The following is a 23,069-nucleotide window of genomic DNA, read 5'->3' as shown; positions in this document are numbered from 1 at the left end:
AGTATTTTCATTCTTTGGAGGTAATGAATCTCTCAAAATATTGATATTATAAATACTGAATAAGTATTTTGTACTTTTTAAATAATAAAATATACATGAGTTCTTTTATATAGGAGGTAGAGTATGTAGTACAAATATATGTGCAATACAAGTGTGCTATACAAGTAAAGAAGGTGGGCCTAAGGCCCATAGATTACACATTAACAACACCCCTCAAACTTAAGATGGGTGTGAGACTAACTTGAGGTTGTCAACCAAAGCACAAAGACATCCCTTAGGATGTGACTTGGTGTAGATATCTGCAAGTTGATCTTTAGAGGAGATTGAGAATACCTTGAGAGCTCCATGGACAAGGTGATAATAGATAAAATAACAACCAATCACAATGTGTTTTTGTGAGCAATATAAATGACACTCTGGTTCGTCTTTCATTGCAAGCTACCATAAAGGGTCAGTGGAGGCCTCATGATAGGTGTGAAGCTTGTGTAGTGTTGTAAGGGTAGCATAACAATGATAGTGAAGTAATGTGCAAGAATGGATCTTACTCGAGTTGAGTGACAAGGTGGAATGTCTTGTGCAAGATCTTCAGGCGAAGCAGGAATGAGGGACCCAGGCTCAAAGTTGGGTAGCACGTCTTCAACCTATTCATCTTTCATCTGTTCATCTTCAAGATGTTCAAAAATATCTGGTGGTTGGATAGAGAAGTCTATAGGAGGATTAGGAGCTACTATAGAAGGAGTATGTGACTTTTTTGGAAGGAGTTCTTTGATAAAGGAGGTAGATAGGGAGGAACGAAAGTGAGTGAGCTCAACAAAGGAGCGATGTTCCCAAAAGACAACATTTTAGGAAACAAGAAAATGATGAGAGACAGGATCATAACACCGATACCCCTTTGAGTTTTGTCATACCTAAGGAAACAATAGAGTCTAGATCGAGGCTCAAGTTTTTTGTGCTCATAAGGTTGAAAAAGAACGAAACAGGCAGAATTGAAGGAGCACAGGTGATGATAGTCAGGGGGCGACCCAAAAAGGCACTCATATGGAGTCTGATTATGGATGATAGTGATTGGAATGTGATTAATAGCATGAACAGCATAAAGAGCAGCTTCACCCCAAAATCAGGTAGGAACTTTGGCAGAGAGAAGGAGAACCCAAACAGTGTCAAAAATATGACGAAATTTTTGTTTGGCTCTACCATTTTGCTTAGAGGTACCTGGACAAGTTAGGTGATGTATAGTGCCATAGGAATGCAAAATAGCTTGAAAAGCATATTAAGTGTATTCAAAAGCATTATCAGATTGAAAAATCATAATATGTTGGGAAAATTGTGTTTCAACCATCTTTGCAAAGTTATAGTAGATTTTTAGTAATTTATAACGAGATTTCATAAGAAAAATCCAACTATAATGAGAGTAATCATCAATGCGACAACATAATATCGAGATCTACCAATACTAGTAATAGGGGAAGGTCTCCATCATCTGAATGAATTAAATAAAAAATACCAGTAGTTATCGATTCACTATTATTGAAAGGCAAAACTGGTTATTTTCCTAATTGGCATAAAGTACAATCAAAATTTTCTTTGGATACAAAAACTTAATAGACCCCTAAAAGCTAATTGTTGTACCCGAGAAGAGGGTACATGACCAAGATGAGAATGCCAAAGAGTGAGAGAAGGTAAAGAAAAAACCGCAGTAGCTATAGCAGTATTAGAAACAGGAATAATAGGTGAAAGATAAAGGTTGTCCATGGGTAACATATGCCTAACTATAGGACCAATCTCAAGCTCTTGTCTCATCCTCGGATCATGCATAGTACACCTAAAGTAATAAAAATAAGGCGATAACCTAGTTTAGCTAATTGGCCCACAGAGAATAAATTATAGGATAGTTTAGGTACATGGAAGACCCCCGGAACCGAAAGGTTGGAGGTCAAAACAAATCCTAAACTATTGCCATGCATGGTGGATCCATCAGCTATACGAATACTAAGAGGATGTGGTGCAGGTTCAAGTTTAAAAATAAGGACAGGTGAGGTGTCATGTGATTGCAACAAGAAGAATAAAAAAAGCCAAGAGTGAGACTTACCAAGTAAAACTGAGAGAGCAGTGGAAAGAGATGCATTACTAGTCATACGAATAGCCTGAGCTATGATGTTCTGTAGTTCAGTTGATGAAAGGTTAATAGTGGATCCAGAAGACTAGGACTCAGCTAAGACAAAAGAGATCGGTAGGGTAGACTCAGTATTAGCAACAACAACAGTAGATTTGTTGTGATGTTAACAAGTCTCAATATTGTGGCCAAGACGCTTACAATAGTTGCAAAACTTTTTATTAGACTGTTTGTGATGATTGTTGGAGCTAGATGCATCAAACCCTAACTGTGCAGGTTGCTCTGTGGGAGGAGAAAAAGGAGCAATAGCCAAAACATTAAGCTTATTCTGGTCTTGAAGGGTTGCAAGATGAGCTTTTTCTCCAAACAACTCATTTATAACATTATCAAGAGAGGGAGGAGGACTGCGATTAAAAAGCTAACCTCGGATGGGCTCATAGGCATCGTGAAGTGACATCAAGAATTCATAGAGACGAAATTCATCTTGAATGATAGCATATTGTTGAGCATCCTTTAAGCATGCCCAAGTTGGATCAGAAAGGTCAATTTGGTCTCGAATGAAGCGAAGTTGATCATAGTAGTCATTGATAGATTGCCTTGGTTCTTGCTTGAGCAGATGTAATTCAACCACTAACTGATATTTCATGGATCCGTGAGAAGTGGAGTAACGTTTGGCCAACATATCCCGTGCAGATTTTGCATCATCAAAGCTGCCTAATAGATTGAAGATGGAAGAAATAAGGTGCTTCAGAGCCAAGTGAGAATCATGTGGTTGTGACTATCCCATTCAACCATGTGAGTGATGAAGGCAATATCTTCTTCACCTGCCTCCTTCACAGGAATAGTAATTGTACCAGCATAATATTGCTAGAGCATGCAACCTTTAAGAAAACTGCGTATAGCTTGTGACTAAGATAAGTAATTCTTATTTCCCTCCAAAATAGTATTGATGGAGTGAGGAAGAAAAATATATTTTTATCCATTTAGAGACAAAATATGCAAAAATAGACTGCAAAAATGAAATCAACATGAGAAACTGGATAAGGAGCACCTAGACAGCAAAAAGTCAACCACTGAAAAAGTCAATGGTCAACCCTACAAAAAGTCAACAGTCAAAATCAATTGGCGGTAGTCAACAGAGTCAGCGGAGATGACTTTAGCAAGATGACGTAAACATGTGACTGGATGATGATGTGGCGGCTAACACAAGTAGGTGATTGGATGTTGACATGGTGGTTGACATAAATAGTGACCAAATGCTAACGTAAGCTAGGGCTGACGTGGCACTAATGATGTCATGGGTGACGTTAGCTTGGATCAGAAGACGATGCGTGACGCCCGTGACTTAGACGCAGATTTCTTAGGTGGTGTATAAAGGCTCTAATGGCTGCGAGGCTTCCACGATTGAGTAGATCGGTGCAAGAAGATCATAGTGGTACCTACAAAAATAATAAACGGGAAAGATTCATGGTGGTGACAATAATTGGCAGTGGTCCTTGCGGTGTGAGACTCCTTAATGGCGGCAACTACAGGTCCGGAACTAGAGACGACGACTGAGAGACCTTGAAGATTCAAAGATTGTTAAGAAAAGGTTAGAGTAATGGCTCTGATACTATGTTAAAAATAATGAATAAGTGTTTTGTATTTCTCAAATAATAAAATATACATGAGTGCCTTTATATAGAAGGTAGAGTGTGCAGCACAAGTAAGTGTGCTATACAAGTAAATAAGGTGGGCCTAAGGCCCACAGTCTATTACACATTAACGATTGACATTCGTATGATTCCTTAATGTTTGCATGCAATCCATCCATTAATTCCATCACAAATTGAAACCTAAGTCACAGTACTCCCATATATACAACCATCATCGATTCTCTTGCAAATCGTAACCCTAAAACTTCCCAAATACTAAAATCATCCCATTCTTAGGTGACACATGAAACCCTAAGCCTCTGGAAATCATCCTAAACCCTAGATCCAATCATCAAGACTCACTTTCATGGAACCTAATCCTTAATTATGTTGCTTACAGCCTCATCACCTTCATTATCATTTGTTTCCATTTCCACTACTACGTTAGTGATTACTTTTGGTTTAGGATCTGGTCTAGGCTAGAAATTAATCATGTAGTGGTCCAAGGAGTGGTAAAGGGGCTATCTATCTGGCTACTTTTAATAGGATCAAACCCATGCTTTAGATAAAGATGAACAATCTAATGCGCTTCCTTTTTTTATCCTACTCTCCATTTTCATAACATCACCATCAGTGTTACATGAAGCAATCCCTTTCTTAAAGTCTTCCCCAAGAAAGTTAAACTAATTGCATTCTTCTATCATATACCCTATATGTTTTGTTGACTTACCAAACTCAGTAATTGAGAGATAATCAATATTTATCTCTTTAAACAAACTCATCTTCCCCTTAACATAATGCTTTTCAAGTAGAAACTTAAAATACCCCCATTAAAATTAAAAAAAAAAAAAAAATCAGTTCTTATGATCGGCATCTGTGCAAAAGTAAATAAATGTTATTTGCATATAACACTAATACTTAACCATCAACAAAGTAATGGCATGTGTACTCAACAGACATAATCAATAAAAGTTTATATATAAAAGAATAATGTTGGACTTTCTATTATTATATATTTACTTGCCTTCAAAACAACATATATAAACAACAAAAGACAACGACATACATAAACATCTAGCAAGAAGGTAATGGCATATATTATTATATTTGTATTTACCTCCAAAATAACAAGCATAAACTAAAATGGGCAACCACATATGATGTCGCGGAAGTCTGAAGAAAGCACACACGATACTCTATTTTATGGGTAGAACTAAACTATTAGTTTCTAGGTAGTAAACCTTGAATCCATGAGGGGTTCCTTGAATCTACAAGGAAAAAATGTCTAAAATCCATTAGAAAATAGAAAGACAAAAGTCTAAAATTTATTGATTGAATAATTGTTAAAAAATGTGAATAGGCTTAGGGGCCTATTTAAGGGCCCCGTAAAACTAAATATACAAGAAAATATATTATAAAATAACTCATAATTAATACCTAATCATAACAAGAACCAAATTTGACCTAAAAAACATTAAAAACACCTAAATACAAGAAAATAAATGTCCTAAACCTAAAATAACGAAAATTACATAAAATATCAAATATAAAAAATTACAAAAATTAATTTGAATATTTTTTCCTACATTAGACCCCTCCACTTAAAACAAACTCGTACTCGAGTTGATGGTTGAAATTTGAAATCTTCCACGCCAAGAGAACAAATACTTTGAATACTCCATCTTTCTTGTCTTCTTGTCAAACTTGAAAGTCATAAATTGAGCAACTTGAAATTCTTGTCCCTTGATCTTTATTCAATTGACAATATTCACCAAATAAGAGCCAATAATCAAATCAAATCTTTCCACCCCAATAAAATCAGTAAAATTTGTTTCGGTGTCTCCCACCAAAATAATAGGAGCTTGAATGTTGCAATCATCTAATTTTACTTCATCGAGATCCTTGAAACTTTCCTCTTCAATTTCATCCTCAGTTGTCTTTGCCATCTCAACTTCAAGATATTTCTCTATCATAGGGTTTTCATCAATCTCTTCCACAATCTTGATTTCAAGTTCTTCTTCTATAATAAGACTTTCATTAATATCCTTAGAAATATCTATATTTTCTTCTTTGACTTCTACATATTCTTCAAGAAAAATATTTTTTACAACATGCAATTCCTCCCTTATTGGTGGAATATATGGCTCTTCAAAATAATTCAGGTATGAACTTCTTGGCCAATAATAATCTTGTATTGTATACGACAAGATTTCTTCACAATCCAATAAATAAAATTTGATAGCAAGCATCTTTTTCATCCTTGGCCATGAACAATTTTTTTTTACCTTTTCGGATTCTATCAAATTGTACTCATTCCCACCAACATAAGGCATACTTACTAAGTTTATACAAAGCAAGTCCAACTTTTCTCTTATAACAAATATTCTCATATTCAAATAAATCCTCTAGATCAAGTAACCAATCAAGAAAATCTTCTTTTAAAAAAATAACTATTAAAACTTGCAATTATCTTATAAGGCCTATATGAAATTTGCTTACCCATAGGTTGCCCGTGAGTTACATCTCCACTATAGTTATCCCTATTATTTCTATTCTTCAACGGCACCATCCTAGCATAGATATTTGTGAGTGCTTGTTGTACGTCATATAATACTTGCTAAGTTCTTCGTCATTGTGGTGGTGGTAGTAACTAATATCATGGAAGCATGAAAAAAGCATACATGATGCTCACTTTGATGGGCAGAAACTAAACTATTAGTTTCTGAGTAGTAAACATCGAATCTACAAGAGGTTCCTTGAATCCACAAGAAAAAAGGGTCTTGAATCCACTAGAAAATAGAAAGACAAAAGTATAAATTTTATTGATTGAATAATTGTTAAAAAACGTGTATAGGCTTAGGGGCCTATTTAAGGGTCCCGTAAAACTTGACAAACAAGAAAATATATTCTAAAATAACCCCTGATTAATACCTAACTATAATAGGAACCAAATTTGACCTAAAAAACATTAAAAACACCTAAAAACAAGAAAATAAATGTCCTAAACCTAAAATAACGAAAATTACATAAAAATACCAAATATAAAAAATTACAAAAAAATTAAGTTGATATTTTGTCCTGCATCAACATATGTAAACATTCAACAACAAGGAACTGCCATGCAATCAATAAACATAGCAAGTAAACCATTGTCATTCCCAGTAAAAAAAATCATGCATGGTCTTCATTTGAGCCTGGAGAAATATAACCAACTATTCCCATGATTAAAAAAAAAAATAAAGCACATTGATGTTACCCATAAATAAAAGAAGACAAAACACACATAAGGTATGCATAAACCAAAAAAAAAAAAAAAAGTATAATACAAATCAAAATCAATGTCCCTATCAATTGAATATCAAAACCCTTAAATAATTTTCCCCCCAAAAGAAGGAGAGAAAAATCCCCTAATTTTAAATCATAGCTTAGATTGCGAAGAAACCATTTTTCTTAATTCCTTTGCCTTGAAGAGTCTCAAATTTGAGCTTTTTATTAGAAGTGTTAGCATGATTGCATTTTCAGGGAACACAACTTGACAAGATTTCTTTTATTCAATTGAAAAAGAAAGATGAAATTACAAATGTTAAAATACTCTATGCATTTAATGAAAGTAAGTGATTAATATAACATTGCTAGGCACAAATTTATCAGTTTAAACTTAATTTAAAATGGTGTTTTAACATATCATATAAAGCCCTTATAAAGAGTCTCCTTAAAATTAAATTCTCAACTCTCACAGCTTCATATAAAGCCCTTGTAATCTAATAGCATTAATATTTTATGTTTTCAATTGAAATATTTAGGGTTAAATCCACTTATCCACATCCTCACATAAGAGAGGGGGGGGGGGGGGGGGGGGGAAAAAAAAACCATATATTTATTTCCCAACAAAATTGAAAAGGACATGACAAATTCATCTGTGGCTGGACCTTTTTCCATTCTTTTTTCTATTTTATTTTAATTTATTACTTGGTTTATTTATATGATTACATGGGGAAAAAAATGACAGAAGCTTGAAAAATGGTAATGTTTGAAGATTACTTGTTACCCAATAAAGCTTGCAAATGGATTATCATCCCTTCTTCATGAGGAGTGAAGTTCCCTCGTTTGATTCCTGGTCTGAGGTAGTTAGTCCATCTAAGTCTGCAACTTTTGCTGCACCTTAATAACCCTTTTGTAAACAAAAGGTGATCTATCCTTTAGTACAAATGAAATTTCCAAAATTTACACAAAGATTTACAAACAAGACATAGGAAATTTCATAATTCATGGAACCCTTATGGAATTGTATTGATAGAAGTCTTCAAGACCATCTTGAACCAAAAAAAGAAAAAAAAAAAAAACATGAAGAATAGCTGGATCTATATATATATAAGCACTTACCAGTGTTGGTAGGCACTGATCTCCAATTTCCTGGACCATGTTCTTGGATGTAAGAGACTAGGATGATGTCCTCCTCTGGAGTCCATGGACCCTTCTTGATGCCAACTTTATCACAGCAAGGAGGCCTCCCCATGGCTTAGTAATTCACCCTTTTTCCTCACAGAAACTCTCTCTTCAGGACTCTCTGGAGCTTTCAAATTGTGAGATGGACATGTGAGTGCTTATATACATGGTGACTTATGAGAAGAGATGCACTTTGTACGCCATTTATCTACCCTGCTGAGCCAGCTGGTCTTTTTATTAACTTCATATATTATATATAGTCAATCTAGAAACCAAAGTCAGAAGAAGAGTTGAATATCTTCACTCTTTCCCTTCTGGCTCACGTGTCAAAGTAGCTAGTCACCATAGGTAGGAAACTTTGTAGGCTTGGTCTTTATTTTTGATAAATTACATATTTCACTCAAAGTTTAAGTTAATAGGAAATAGTGAATTTAATTATAATTCTTATACTCCATCTCATGTGTAATTTCAAACTCACTCTTAACAAATGGGTTCCAATACAAGATTTTTAAATTTGAATAATAAATTATCGATTATCCAAAAAATTCAAGCTATATTAAGAAACAGTGAATTTAAACACTATCACTTCAAGTGTGGGTCGGCTATGCGACCTTTCTTAAGTGGGCCCAACATGTAGGAGGTAAGGTGGAGACAATTGATTGAATCTATGACCTCCTGCTCCTGTATAATGATAAATTATTAATTATTCCAAAATTTAAATTATTAGGAAACTTTGAATTAATCATTTAATTTAACATTTTAAATCAGAGAAAGAATGAAGAAAAAATTCAAATTTATGACTACCTACTCTTATACCATGAGAAATCACTAATTATGTTAAAAGTCTAAACTATTAGGAAATAATAAATTTTAATTATTTAATCACAATTCTAACTATTTCTTTTATAAAGACACTCTCAATTGTGGTTAAGAAAGATGTAAAGCCACACTAATTGCCCACTAATTTTGTCCTTGATCTCAAATCAAGGTTTAAGGAATTTTTTTTTCTAGGTTAACATAAAAATATAAAAGTATTTTTTCACAAAGTGAGATTCGAAAATATAAGTTGAAAGCATAAAAAATGACAACTCTTTCAACAAGAACCTAATAACTTCTTGGGAAATTTAACTATTTTGTTTCTCTTTTAACTCATTATCACAAAGATCATAATAAAACCTAGCTATAAATAAATAAATATATGTCCGCAATCCAACATATCCAGTGAAACACAAGTCACACCAAAAAAAAGGGGGGAGGGGGGGAGAACCTTAATTTAGCTTAGTTTACTTTATTGCATTAATTGATTAAAATCTTGGGATTTGAGAGAATTGAAAGTTAAAATCTTGGACGTTACTTTGTGAGAAGTTAATTTGGGCTAGAATCTTGGGTTTGGGCGGTTAGAAAGAGAAATTCTTGGGATTTTTTTTTTTTTTTTTTTTTTGTTAGTTATATATCTGAGTTTACAAATTTAATTGGACCAGATGGGCAGCCATAGCTTCTTACCTCCCACAACGAACAGATAATGATATAAAGAACTACTGGAACACCCACCTGAAGAAGAAGCTAAAGAAATTTCAGTCAGCTTTGGACCCCCACATGGCATCAGATTCAGCAAGTACCACTCAGTTTGTATCAAAAGGCTTTAATAATGAGAGAAGAAGCAGCTTAGATATGAGCAGCCCTGCCCCATCCTTGAGGGTAAACCAATCCTCCTCTACATATGCCTCAAGCACCGAAAACATATCGCGACTCCTAGAAGGTTGGATGAGATCTTCCCCAAAGAATAACAACAACACTACTCACATCAATGAACCCCATGAAGATAACAAGGTTAATGACAAAAGCAGCAATTTTGGCAATTCAGCATCAATGAGTACTAGTACTACTCTTCAGTGCTACCAACCCAAAGCTGAGCAAGAAGGTGGTGGCGGTGGCGGTGGCGGTGGCGGTGGCGGTGGTGGTGATATAGTCTCTCATGAAGATTTTGATTCAATATTATCTTTCGAGAACATGAACAATGCCGCTTCAGCGTGGGACAAGTCAACCTGTGATTCTATGCCTGCAGAGACTAACAAAACCTCTCAAACTGATGCAAATGATGACAAGGTAATTCATGTCATGACAGAGAGGAATAGGCAAAGATCTGAGAACTCTCCGCCCTTATCAATTCTTGAGAAGTGGCTTTTCGATGAAAGTGCTGCTGGTCAAGTAGAGGAGATGATGGAATTGTCTCCAATGTTCTAACAACATCATGATCTCTTTTTTAATTTAGAATCAGATTATATGATTTGAAAACCAAGTGTTTCGTCTTTTTTCTAGGGTTTGTTTACCTTTGTTGGGGTTCTGAGAAGCTGGGATCCCTTTGCAAAATGCATGTAACTTTTTCTGAATGAATTATCTCAAGTAACATTAGTCTTTCTCCTTAATTAGTTTGTATTACTCTGTAGTAATCAGCTGGTAATTTATCATTCAATCTAGTTAAGAAGTTCTTTAATTCAGAATTAATGGAGAAAATGGAAGAAATGAATGCACCGCACGTTTATTGGTGCGACTTAAACATAGTAACTTTTCTAATATTTCTTTTTCGTGTTTTTTTTTTTTTTTTTTTTGAGAAAGTTCTTTTTCTTGTACTTGGGGGTAGGTAAGTGCATATAATTTTCGACTCCTACAAGAAACTTAAATTAGGAAAAAAAAAAATCAAGGATTATCGCCAATTTTACTAAGAAGCCACTTGACCTCTTTACACTTTTGAAAACAAAATTGTGAGTTCTACTTTTGACATAATGGTATTCAATACGTACGTATCTATTTTGTTTGGTTTAAAGTTTTAAAGAACTCTAACAAACGAAAAAACGTAAATATAACCATACATATATTACAAAACTAAATTTTGATATTGAAAGATCATTTGTATGTATTAGCTAATTTTCTATCCTATTCTAATTTTGTTCAATATTTATGTTATCGTAGAATAATTTCATAAGATAGTATCAAACTTAATAAATGTAGGATATAAATGTCTATATATTTCTTCAATTTTCGATTGCACTATATATAGTAAATACATAGATTTATTTTTTAAACTTTTATAATTTAAAATATCTTAAGTTTCTTGTTATTTAAGTAATACATACATACATACATACATACATACATATAATATATATATATATATATATGAAATTAAAACCCAAGTTATAAAAAAAAAAAAAAATCTTAAGAAATCAAAGGAAAAAATAGAGAATACAAATAAAAACAAGAAAATATTGATTTTAAATATAAATAGAAAAAAACATCAGAAAAGAATGATTTCGATATAAGTTGTGCTGTCTGTCATACTAATACGAATTGGTACAATAAAAAACAAAAGCAAACAAAAGAATATCAAATTTTAGTATAATAGAGTATTTTTTTTAAAGCATAATATGGTAGGATTTTTAATATTTGAAAATAAAAGCATGTTCTTTAGGAACTTCAATTTCGTACAATGAGTAGGAGTTAAATTTTTTTAATAAAAAATATGTGTGTCAGTGTGTACATATGTGTATGTTCGCGTGTATGAGCATTTGTGTGCTTTTGTATACATGTGCACATGCATGTATTATATGATATAATACATGTATTCTATTAACTATAATATTTCCAAATGAATATTTTGTAAAATTAGGACTCAAAGCTTTCCTTATATGGATAATGTTAATAATTTGAAGCAAGGATAAGAGAGAGGCGAATGGTAAGGGGAAAGGAATAATTATAGCCATAGTTTCAAAGTAAAATAGGATGCCGTCACGAAAGTCTTGCATCCAATGAAGCAAATAAAGGTCTTCCTTTTGGGAAAATTATGAGAGGGAAACATGTGATCTTCTTCACCTTTCGGTGTGATAAGCTTCTATGTGGCTACCATGCAAATTATATATTTATATTTCACAATTTTCACAGGATACAGGAAATAATTTGAGTCCTCACTCCTCACTTCGCTGTTACATGTTGCATGGCCCCTTTACAGATACCACACCACAAATCATAACGTGCCACCTTTCAATCTTTTACCTTAAAAAAACTGTCATGATAATAATGATGAATGATGATGATACGAAATCTATGAACTAAAAATGTATAGAGCTTTGTCTTTTGTGTAAAATGAATGCAGCACCTTCTCCAACATGCGTGATGTTGCATACTGTGATAAGAAATGGACAACAAAAGATTAGGTGCGCCATTTATGAACTCCCTAGACAAAATAAATTGTGACAAGGAGTTTATAATGCCGTATAACAAATAATCAACGTTTCATTAATTCTGGACATCTTTGTTAGAAATATCAAAAAATTAGAAAATGAGAATTTAAACCTTAGACGTTTTTATTGAAAATATCAAAAAAACTTCAAGCTAAGCTACCATCTTAGTATTTATAATTATGGGTGTGTGCGGTTCGGTTTTATAAGTTTTTTTCTAAATTTGTCACCATACCGATAAGTATAAGTTTTCTCATAATTGGAACCGATGCATACTGCCAAGAGTCGGTTTTCTGACCTATAGCGGTGCGATTTTATGCAATCAGTTAATCGGTTTAATCGGTTTGAAAAATTAAAATAATATATACTTTTTTTAAAAACTTTTATTTATTTAGCAAGTTGTCTAAATTTTTTTAACAACAATTCACAATGTCACAACTAGTAAAAACAGTAACAATCACTACTCAATCTCAAGATCATTTTTTTTTTCCATAATAGTAACATAGTGAATTATGAACATCCCAAATAATTTGTAAAAGAGTTGATATAATAAAGTATTAATAAGAGTTTTCTAAGCAAAAGAGTTGATAATATATACATCCCAAATTCAATAATAAAATAAAACAAAAGTTGGAGTAAAACTGGGATAGAGACTCTTTGAGAGAGAGAATATTAGGAATTGATCGACGAGAGGTGAGAGAGAGACTTACCGGCAGTTTGCCTTGAACTGGGTGGCTGAGTGGGCTGGTCAATGTGATGGCGGCACTTGGTGAGAACTTGAGAGAGAGAGAGAGAGAGAGAGAGAGAGAGAGAGAGAGAGAGAGAGAGAGAGAGAGAGAGAGAGAGAGAGAGAGAGAGAGAGAGAGAGAGAGAGAGAATTTATACTAACTAAAAACCTAGCAAAACGACGACGTTTTGATTTTTTTTTTTTCATTACTAAGTGAAATGACACATTTTGATATATTTTTTAAAACCCACAGTAAAACATCGTCGTTATATATATATATATATATATATATAGGATAATTACGGTAAACCCACCTGTGGTTAGGCTCGTTTTTACTTTACCTACCCGTGGTTCAATCATTTACACTTTGCCCACCTGAGGTTAGTCCCGTTAGCCTTCTGTAATCCACCTCTCTATTTGCCGTTAGAAAAAAAAAAACCATTTTTCGGTAAAAAAAAATATAACAAGAATAAAAAGCTAGGGTTTTCCATTGCTCATGATCTTCAACATGAACAAAGGAGAGGAACAACACACCAATCAAATGGCTTAATGAAATTATTTTTAATCTATAACAATATCAACAATTTCACAACAACTCAAAATTTTGAACCAAATTTTACAAGAAGACCAACATCTCAAAACAACCAGCAACGTTATCAACAAAGAGAGAGGGGATATAGATAACCCAACAATTGAAGTGTGAGGTATAGAAAAATCCAGCCATGGGTTTGGATCATGGTAGATCAGCCATGGGTTTGGTGTCGTGGTGGTGGCTTCTAGGTGCTAGATCGGAATGTAAGACAGGAAGAGAAATCCAACGATATGTTTTGAGAGTGGGATTGGTTTCTTACTGTTGTGGATTTACCTTGATCTCTACTTGTCCCTCTCCTAATTTTCTGGTCTTTTTTGCACAACCAAACAGAAACTGAATGGAAAAAAAAAAAAAAAAGGAAAAAAAAAAAAAAAAAGAGAAAATGGGTGACCTTGGAATTGGTCAAGGTAGGTGTCCTCGATGCAAAAATGGTAAGTGTGGAAGCATTGATGAGAATCATCATTGGAAGGAAAGCGTTTTGGAGATCGGAGAGGAATATCCGAGTTTGGACACGGGTATTCGGATCCTCGAGACGCTCCAAGACCGATCTGAAGGCTCCGTAGGCAACGTCTCCGGACTACGAACACTCCTTCAAGAACTCATCCACCGATCCCATTTCAGTGCCGAGAGGACTCTTCTGCAATTACTTTTGGACTTTTAAGGTAATCCAGGGGATATATTCATATGGGTTTCGTTTTTTTTGGGTGCTTTCTAACTTGTTTAGGTAGAGATTATAACATGTGACTTTGTAAAAGAGAAAATGCAATATGAGAGTAAAATGTAGTTCTTCAGTACCAAATAGGGCACCTGATGTACTTTGTCTGTTACATGGAAATAAGATGGAGAACTTTAATTGAAGGTTTAGTCCACTTTAATTGTAGTGTGGATTGCTGCAACTGTGATGGGGAAGGGACTGGGCTCAACTTGAAATTGTGTAAATTTGGTTGCCCAATTCTTAATTTAAAACCCTATCTTTTTTATTCTTGTTATATTTGTTTTTGCAGAAAAATGTGTTTTTCTAATAGCAAACGGAGAGGTGGGTTACGGAAGGCTAACGGGACTAATCTCAGGTGGGCAAAATGTAAATGATTGAACCATGGGTAGGCAAAGTGAAAACGGGCCTAACCACAGGTGAGTTTATTGTAATTATCCCTATATATATATATATATATATTAGAATATTGGTCAGTTCAGAAACGTTTCAGTTTTAGATCTTCACCTCCATGGCCTACACCACACTAGTTTCAAACTGGATTTCCATCTTCGCTCATCGGCCTTGGCTCCATCAGTCGACCATAGCATCGGTCGGTGCCAGTTGTTACCTTTGACTCTGGTAGTGTTTTGCTCACCCCTATTTATAATGGATGTCTCTGTTATAAAATGTAGGCTTTCACTAATTTGTAGTGCTTGAAGAATAATAATAATTATTATTATTGACTATCTTGGAACTAATACTTTGCACAAGTCTTTTCTTTTTTTTTTTTTCTTTTTTATAAAATTTTTATAAAATTACCATAGTATTTTAAGTATGTCTTTTGATTCCAAAAATAAGTTTTCTACAGATAAAAGTGATAAGTAAATAAGAAAGCATTTCTTTTTAGTTTTTCAAAAAAAAAAAAAAAGTATTAATAGACTCAGATAATTTTAAGATACTAATTTTGTGTATTTTTTAAATACAAAGAAAAACCATTACTTAAAATAGACTATATTAAATAGGAAAAAAGCTATAGTGTCTATTACTCTATTGAGGAAAACCCAGCCTATGGGGACGCTGGAGAGGTCACGATGGTCATCGGAGCAACATCTACCCGACAAGGAAGGAGTGATATCTACTAAAGAAATAAATGCAAGTTTGAACCAAATTAATTTGGAGCCAGCTATACCTGAACCTACTCTTGATTTATTGGGGCTAAGAAATGATGAGGAGAATGTCATGGAAAATATCTTTGATTCTGCTTAAGATATTAGGGATTCTGATTTATCTTATGATAGAAAGATAGGAGAAGTTCCCATTCTTGTTCCCAGATCCAACGGTGGCCCAAGCTCTTCAGTGTCAACTAATGAGCCCATAGGGAGAAGCCCTTTTTAAAAGAGATGATGAATATAAGGCCAAACTTCATGAGAGAAAAGCCTGTTAAACGAGTTTGGGTGGATAGGCCCTTGAACCTTAATGATGAAAATGTGGTTCGTGTAACACTGGGAAAACGAAATTCAATTTCTACTCTGTTAGAGTCCCCGGCAACAAAACGAAAATCCTAAGGTTCAGAAGGTGACTTGAAGTACTCTTTTACAATGGTGGAGGCTAATACCTAGCCCCGTTGAGAACTATGAGTTGGTTTTGTTGGAACGTGCATGGGCTAGGGAACCAACACACAGTTCATGAGCCTGCTTGATGGTGTGGGCACAAGATCCCTCCATCATGTTTTTAGATGAGACATGGGCAGACGAAGATAGGCTAAAAAACCTTTTTCATGATATACAGTTCAATGAGAAGTGGGTTGTTTAGAGAGTCACCAAAGCGGGGGGACTTGCTCTTCTTTGGTAAAATTCTTTGGATATTGATGTGGACTTGTATTCACTTAACCATATTGATGTCATCATTAATAAGGGGAAGGAGGACTCTTGAAGGTTTACTGATATCTATGGGTTACCCAAGTCTAGCAGAAAATTTGAGACTTGAGATTTATTACGTATATGAATTAGAAATCTAATCTCCCTTAAGTGTGTGCAAGAGATTTCAATGAAATCTTAAAATCCCATGAGAAGTTAGGGGGTGTACCCAGAATGGAGTTTGAGATTAGAGCTTTTCGTGAGATTATAGATGAATGTGGCTTATGGACTTAGGGTGCATGGGCCAAAAATTTACTTGGAAAGGGAAGCGGTCTAGAGTTATGGTTTTGGAAAGTTTGGATTGTGCTCTTGCCACCAATTCATGGATTGCCATGAATCTAGCCACATGCATGCAGCACATTTGTGTCAATTTCTCAAACCACAACCTCATAGTCATTAAACTTGAAAGCATTGTGACTAGTTTAAATAAACCCTTCTATTTTGAACAAATGTGGATGAAGGAACAAGGTTGTGAAGACACAATTAAAGCAACTTGGGGCATCCCCCCTCCCCCTCCCCAGTATCTCTTCACATTTAGTCTATGCAAAAATAATATTGTATTCAGAAAAATTGATTGAGTGGAGTCAACGTTCTTTTGGGTGATGATGTTTCAAAAGTAGTGCTTGATTGTCTTAATAATTGTCATATACATTCTGAGTTTAATCATTCTTACGTTACTCCAGTACCAAAAGTGAAGAGCCTAGAAGAAATAATATTTGAATTTAGACCAATACGTTTGTGTAATGTCATATACAAATTGGTATCAAAAGTTTTGGCAAATAGGATGAAAAAGCTACTATCTCTTGTTGTTTTTGAAAACCAAAGTGCTTTCCAAGCAGGACGAGTAGTCACTAATAATTTTCTCATGACTTTTGACAATCTTCTATATGAAAAATCACTAATATGGCAAACCAGGTTTCATGGCTCTTAAACTCAACATGAGTAAGGAATATGATCAAGTTGAATGGTCTTTTCTGGAGTGTTTATTGAGTAGAATGGGCTTTCATAGTAAGTTGGTGCTTTGATTATGGAATGCATTACTATTGTTTCTTACTCTATTTTGATCAATGGTGAACCTACAGGCACTATACACCCTAGTAAAGGCATTAGACTGGGAGACTCTCTCAGACTCTCTCTCTCTCACTCCTCTGCATTGAGGGTTTACATGGGTTACTAACCCAAGTTGCTACTTCGGGGTACATTAGAGGGATCTCCATTTGCAGGAATGGCCTTAGGTTTTTTTTTTTTTTTTTTTGGCAGATGGTAGTATTTTGTTTTGCAGAGCTTCTATCCAGTAATGCCAATATATCCAAAGTCTGCTCACAATATATGAAGAAGCTTCTAGGATAAAACAACTTTGTTTTATAGTAAAGCTACAACTATTAAGGTCTAAGATTCCATTAAAGTTTTGTTGGGAGTACATGAGATCAAGCAATATAAGAAGTATTTCGGCCTTCCCTCTATTGTGGATTGAAACCAAAAAAAAAAAAACTATTTTGATTTATATTAAGGAAAAGATATAGTTGAAGCTTCAAGGATGGAAAGAAAAGCTTTTATCTCAAGTTAGTAGGGAGGTTGTCTTGAAAGCCATGGTGCTAGCTATGCTAACATACTCAATGAGTTGTTTCAAATTTCCTATAATACTCTGCCATGTGATAGAGGCAATAATCCAAAAATTTTGGTTGGGCAAAGGGATAATAGGAAAAAGATCCATTGGGTCAAGTGGAACAAAATGTCTACTACTTAAAAAAATATTAAATAAGAAAAAAGTTACAGTGTCTACTACTCTGTTTTTTAGTAAAGCCACATCTATTGAGGTCCAAGATTCCATTAAAGATTTGTTGGGGGGTATCTAAGATCAAGCAATATGAGAAGTATTTGGGCCTTCCCTCTTTTGTGGGCTAGAACAAAAAGACTAGCTTGATTTATATTAAGGAGAGGATATGGTCAAAGCTCCAAGGATGTAAAGAAAAACTTTTATCTCAACTTGGTAGGGAGGTTATCTTGAAAGCAGTGGTGCAAGTTATACCAATGTACTCAATGAGCTGTTTCAAATTTCAAATAACATTTTGCCATAAGATAGGGGCAATGATCCGAAAATTCTAGTGGGGCCAAAGGCTTAATAGAAGAAAGATCCATTGGGTCAAGTGGAACAAAATGTTTAGGCCAAAATATGAAGGAGGGATGGGTTTTTTAGAGCTCCAAAAATTCAATGACACTTTGCTAGCTAAACAAGTTTGGAGATTTATGACAAATTAAGATTTTTTGTTCTTCAAATTTTTCAAATCAAACTTTTTTTCCTCACGGCACCATTTTTTATGCCAAGAAAAATAAATGCTCCTTTGCATGGCAGAGCATCTTGAAGGGACGTGATATTGTTAAGAAGGGCCTGAAATGGAGGATAGGGAATGACTCTTTTGTTAGGATCTACTAGGATAACTGGTTGCCTAGGTCACGACATGGGATTTCATTCTATCCCCTCTAGAGGACTACTCCTCTAATGCTTTGGTTTCAAGCTTGATTGACCATGATTTATATTGTTGGAGGACTTCAGAAATTGATAGGCTCTTCCTACCTCTTGAAGCTAATGTAATCAAGGCCATTCCATTGAGTTTTTTCAATAATGAAGATTTCTTTTTTGGGGGGAGAAACCATGATAGGATGTAGTTGATAAAATTTGGATATCAGTTTCTTTTGGTGAAGATGATCGAGATTCTTCAAGCTCATCTAACAGTGAGGTGAATAAGAGTTTGTAGAAGTGCATCTAGAGACTTTAAGTTCCAAATCGGGTCAGATCTCTACTATGGCATGCTGGGACAGATTCTTTACCAACCTATGTAAACCTTCTCAAATGAAAGGTTTTGAACAAAGCTCTTTGCCAAGGCTGCAAGCTCCAGCAAGAGGATACCCTTCGTGCTCTTTGGTCATGTTTGGTGTTGGACGAAGTCTAGAGAGCCCACTTTGATCATCTGATGAAAACAACAGGTAGCTGCTCCGGTTTCTTAGATGTTATCCAACTTGCCTCTCTAGATAAATCTAACCTTGATTTGTTTTCAATGATGATCTTTGTGATTTGGACGAGGAGAAATAAAATTAGATTGGGTGAAGACACTTTCCCTTTAATGAAGATAAACTCCATGGCTAGGGATTCAGTCCAAGAATTCCAACAACTCCGGCCTTTCCATGCTAAGATCCCCATGACTGCCAAGTCAGTGAGGTGGCGGCCTCCTTTAGTGGGATAAGTCAAGGTGAACTTTAATGGCCCACTTTTCTCCCAAGATGACACTGCTAGTCTCGACATTATAATCCATAATGATCATGGATTAGTTATGGCTGCTCTATCACAACAAATTTGATTGCCTACTTCAATAGAGTTGGTGGAAGTGTTAGCAGCATGTTGGGCACTCTAGTTTGCTCATGAGTTAGGTTTTGACAAGTTGGTATTGGAAGGTGACTTAGAAACTATCATCAACTCTATCATTGGTAGCAATATAGAGCAGTGGAGTTGATTCCGTACCATCCGATACAGCCGAAATTTTTCTTACCGGAACCTAAACCGGTACAGAAACACTTTTGTTTCGTATAGGTTAAAATACCAGTCATACCTGGTTATTTCAGCCTTGCTGGAGCAAATGCCGTATTTCGGCCAAAAAACTTATACCGATCCGGAACAGAAAAATCAAGACTTTTAGATCTGAAGAAAGGAAAAAGAAAAAGAAAAAGAAAAAAAAGGTTTCGCTTACAGATCTAATGTTCCTAAGGCAGTAACATTCTGATTTAGTTTCCCTGCCGTCGGGAGTACGTTGTTGATGGTGATTCCATTTCGCCGAGCTCCCTTCTTCTTCTTCCCCCATACGGCCATACCAGATGCCTTTTTCTTCTGTTCTATTTCATTTGCCTTTTCAAATTCTTTTTACTTGTCTTTTCTCATTTTATGTGCCGAGTCTGTTGACACAAAGTTAATAAAACAATTTTATCTTTTTTTATGTTTATTGTTTCGTGTGTCTAAGTCAGTGACCCATGTGAACATCAAATCAAAATTAACTCACTTTTTATTTTTCTCATTTTTCATTTCTAATGTACTTTCATCGAAAGCTTTTCAATTTCAACTAAATAAATTGTTCCCAATTGGACTCTTATGGTAAACAGGAATTTTTGAGGTAATGTTTTATGGTAAATAGAGATTTTGTGTGTGTGTGTGTGTGTGTGTATACATATATTAAATATATAAAATAGCGGTAAATCCGAAACGGTATACCGGTATTGACCGGTATCTGAAATATATCGTACCGATGGCCAAACCGGTACAACCTCCTGTACGGTATTGACTTCCTTGATATGGAGTCCTTTTCTTTTGGACATATTCTCTAGGATATTAATAAATCTATGTTTTCTGGTTTAAATAATGTATCTATCGGTCATGTAAGAAGACAAGGTAATTGTGTAACCCATAGGCTTGCTAGAAGGGCTATTAGTAATTCTCATTATGATATCATTGATGTTTAGAATCATGATCTTATTATGATTGAGTAATAATATTCTTATCCCCTCTGGTTTTTTTCTCAAAAAAAATAAAAATAAATAGGTATTAAATAGGAATTCATAGCTAATGTAATCAAATTTATGAATTAGAAAAATTAACAGTTAATATAGCTATTATAATCTAATTTATAAATTATTGAATTATATATATATATATATATATATATATATATATATATATATATATTATATATATATAGAAACAATAGATTTCAATTAACGATATTCGTTTCTTGGTAATTTGTGATACCCTAATTTCATTTGTATTGGATTGTTTGAGTGTGTGTTCTATAGACTACGGTTGTGTATTGACCTACACATTGGGTATTTTTACTAGGTGAATCTTGAGTTTATAAATAACTAGCTTGTAACCTCATGTATATGCATGAATACACTTAAAAGATATACAATAAAATGCATAATATAATTCCATATATATATATATATATATATATATATATAATTTAAATAATATTGATAGTTGTTTCAAAAAAAAAAAATACTATTGATAGTCATTTTTATATTTTATTAACATTTAAAAAAAATTGTAAGACTATTATTAGGTATAAAATGTAAATTGTCTATTTTTAAAAAAATTATTGTGAAGCATTTTTTGTTTTTTATGATTCATTTATTTTAGGCTCTTTGGTTTTTGTACTTGATAACTCACTTGGATGAATATTTATGATGTGATCCTATATTTGATTCTAAAATTAAGAAATAAAGTTCTTTAAAAATAAATAATTTAGAACACATGACGTAAAATTAAAACTCTAATTTGAGTTTCTCTTGGCTTTACCTATTATTATATATATAGATATATAGATTACATGGGGCCCAAAGTATGATTTGACTAGTCATTTTGAAGTATAAGTGCAAATTAATGATCAAGTTAAGTTATAGTATGTTATAGCATATCTAATTATTCGTTATAGGTGTATTTTAGATTCTAATGAATTAACTTAATTAGTAAAGTTTCTTAATTTGTTAATTCCCTTGATAGTAAGCAGCGCTTCAATTCTGCTGTGTAAAGTTTCTAATGTGTATTTTTTTTTTTTTTCCTAAACTTAATTAGCGTGTGTAGGGACTAGGGAGATAGTTTCTTATAACTTAGCATTTCAATAAAAAAAATCATTTTGCATTATGCCCCATTTGTTGTTCACCATTTTATTATTCCACTTCTAGAAGTCAACGGTATCCTATTTCCTTTCCCATGTCAATTCTTATTAAAAAAACAAATAAGTAGGATTTAGACTTTTTCTTCATTTACCATTTTTTTTTTCAATAGTATTGAAGAAGGGCATGTGAGCTTACTCAAAAGCGAAAAGAGAGGCTACTTGGTTAGCCGGAAATTAAATGAGATCTAAGTCCGTATTGTTGAACTCATTTATTAGCGGTGAAGATGCCTCAATTTACTTGCCCTCGAATGGTAATAAAAAGGGTGCCTTTGCCAAATTTAGGATGTGTTGAAATCAACAATGCTAGTAGCCTAGTACCACATATTTTTATATGTATTTTATTATAATTGCCTTATGCGGTAGATTTTGAGTAATGGAAAAAAAAAAAAAATAGTAGGTCTATGATACAATGACAAACAACTAATCACCCTTTGCTACATAGGACAGCTGTGGCAAAGTATATAGTACTAACATTTGAATTAAAATATATCTTCTTTTTTCTTACAAAAAATCTAGTACTACCAAAAAAATACACAACCTTTGACAAAACTCTCCATGTGGTTGACTGTGATCAGTGGATAAAAAAGTAGTAGGTTAATATGAAAGCGATAGACGACTAATCACAATTTATCATGTAGGATAATTGTGACAAAAATTATAAATTTGTTCGTAGTATTAGAATAATTCTTTCCCCTATTTCAACTTGAAAAATTCTTGAATCACAAACAAATTCACACCTATTTTCACAACTATCTAATGTGAGTTGTTAAAATGTGTAGAATTAATTGTGTTCATAAAATAACTCTCCGAACTTGTTAGTTGTCATACAATTCTCAAAAAAAAAAAAACAAAAAAAGTCTGTACCACCAAAATATTTTGAGTTCAAATCTTATCTATACTAAAACCTAACTAATCGATCTCACAGGATCTAAATAAAATATAAAAGAAAGAATAAAAAAAACATATGAACCACACTGATAGAAAGAAGAAGA

General features: G+C 33.8%; 2 protein-coding genes across 2 annotated transcripts; one reads left to right on the top strand and one right to left on the bottom strand.

Annotated features, from left to right (window-relative positions):
- Positions 1-5,501: 5,501 nt before the first annotated feature.
- Positions 5,502-8,263, bottom strand: LOC136070324 (uncharacterized). Its single transcript, XM_065780131.1, has 2 exons — positions 8,131-8,263; positions 5,502-5,824 (listed from the first exon to the last, which is right to left on the bottom strand). The coding sequence occupies exons 1-2, from the start codon at positions 8,261-8,263 to the stop codon at positions 5,502-5,504; spliced, it is 456 nt and encodes a 151-aa protein (XP_065636203.1).
- Positions 8,264-8,680: 417 nt separating this feature from the next.
- On the top strand, positions 8,681-10,619 carry LOC112007486 (transcription factor MYB60). The gene is made up of 2 exons (XM_024039840.2): positions 8,681-8,684; positions 9,653-10,619. The coding sequence occupies exons 1-2, from the start codon at positions 8,681-8,683 to the stop codon at positions 10,435-10,437; spliced, it is 789 nt and encodes a 262-aa protein (XP_023895608.2). The 3' UTR covers positions 10,438-10,619.
- The last annotated feature ends 12,450 nt before the right edge of the window (positions 10,620-23,069 follow it).

Source organism: Quercus suber, unplaced genomic scaffold (assembly GCF_002906115.3).
Source record: "Quercus suber isolate HL8 unplaced genomic scaffold, Cork oak 2.0 scaffold_225, whole genome shotgun sequence".
Lineage (NCBI taxonomy): Eukaryota > Viridiplantae > Streptophyta > Magnoliopsida > Fagales > Fagaceae > Quercus > Quercus suber.
The sequence above is the reverse complement of the archived record's forward strand: the minus strand, read 5'-3'. Positions and strand labels throughout refer to the sequence as shown.